General features: G+C 67.3%; 1 protein-coding gene across 1 annotated transcript; it reads left to right on the top strand.

Annotated features, from left to right (window-relative positions):
- Positions 1–809: 809 nt before the first annotated feature.
- LOC112123234 (glutamate receptor ionotropic, kainate 5-like) lies at positions 810–1323 on the top strand (the record flags this gene model as incomplete). Its single annotated transcript, XM_024221889.3, has 2 exons — positions 810–917; positions 1117–1323. Coding segments are annotated over 2 exons (315 nt in total), but the record flags the coding sequence as incomplete, so codon positions are not given.
- Positions 1324–1350: the final 27 nt, after the last annotated feature.

Here is a 1350-nt window from a genome sequence, read left to right as displayed (position 1 = left end):
CCCCCCCGTGAGACCCCGTCCAGCCACCCCCCCGCCCCTCCCAGCCCTTCGTCCTCCAGCTGCTCACCCCGCCCGGCGTCCCGCGGAGGGCCGGCCCCGGTACCAAGTGTCCGGGCCATCGTCTTCTGGGACCCCCACCCCTGGGACCTCCGGGGAAACCCCCCATCCCTGGGACCCCCAGGGAGAGCCTGTCACGGGGCGATGCTCTGGAACTGCTCCCCACAAAGCCAGGCAGGACTTTGGGGAGCCTCCTCTCCCTCGGAGCAGACCGTCTTCAGGGCACGGAGCTCACACGGCTTCACCTCCTGGGTCTGACCCCGGAGCATTCAGCCTCCCCTGCCCCACTTCTCCCATCCCGGGCCAAAGGTGTCACCTGGTCACCCCCATCCCGGGTCTCCGGTTACACGGGTGCAAACAGCTGGGCAGCCTCACCTGCCCCAGGACCTCAGCAACACCCCCCCCTAATTCCCACCCTCGAGATATGGGTGCAGCACACAGGGAAACTGAGGCAGGGCCCGTATTAGTACAGGGCAGTAAGACTCACATGCAATATAACAAGATGAAGAAACCCCCCCTTGGCCCCAGAGCCCTGCCTCACTAGGACCCCGGAGACCCGTAGCCCCAGGCCTGGAGCTCTGGGTCTGGGCAGAAAACACCCCCCCACACACCTAGTAACCAGGCACCACATCGGGAAACCAAGGCACACACAGTAGTCATCCAAAATATGAAAGATTCCCACTTTGTCACCCCCACCCCGCTGAGCCCCATGGCCCCTTCCCGCTCCCGCCCAGCCTGTGCCCTCTCCGCAGATCGGCGTGTGGCACTCGAACAGGACGCTGGCCATGAACACCACCACGCTGGCCATGGACGTCTCCGAGAGCCTGGCGAACAAGACCCTCATTGTCACCACCATCCTGGTGAGCCCGGCATGGGGGGGGGGGTCTGCGGGAAGCCCAAGGGTGGGGCGGGGGCTGCCTCCGGACTATCTGGGGAACCTCACAGCGCCGCAGGGCTCTGCTGGGGGGAAGCTCGCAGGGCACTGTGCGGGGAAGCTCACAGCGCCGCAGGGCACTGCTGGGGAAGCTCGCAGCCGGCACTGACCCCCCGCTCCCGCAGGAGAACCCCTACGTGATGCGCAGGGCCGGGGCGCAGGCCCCGGGGGGTGCCGGGGAGCAGTACGAGGGATTCTGCGTCGACATGCTCCACGAACTCGCCGGGATCCTCAAGTTCCGCTTCCAGCTGCGGCTGGTGGAGGACGGGCTGTACGGGGCACCCGAGGCCAACGGCTCCTGGACCGGCATGGTGGGCGAGCTCGTCAACCGGGTACGGCCCTGGGGCGTGGGGGGGGGG

This window comes from Terrapene carolina, unplaced genomic scaffold, assembly GCF_002925995.2.
Source record: "Terrapene carolina triunguis isolate 2854851 unplaced genomic scaffold, T_m_triunguis-2.0 Scaffold11892, whole genome shotgun sequence".
Taxonomy (NCBI): Eukaryota; Metazoa; Chordata; order Testudines; family Emydidae; genus Terrapene; species Terrapene triunguis.
Note: the sequence above shows the minus strand (reverse complement) of the source record. Positions and strands in the feature narration are given on the sequence as shown.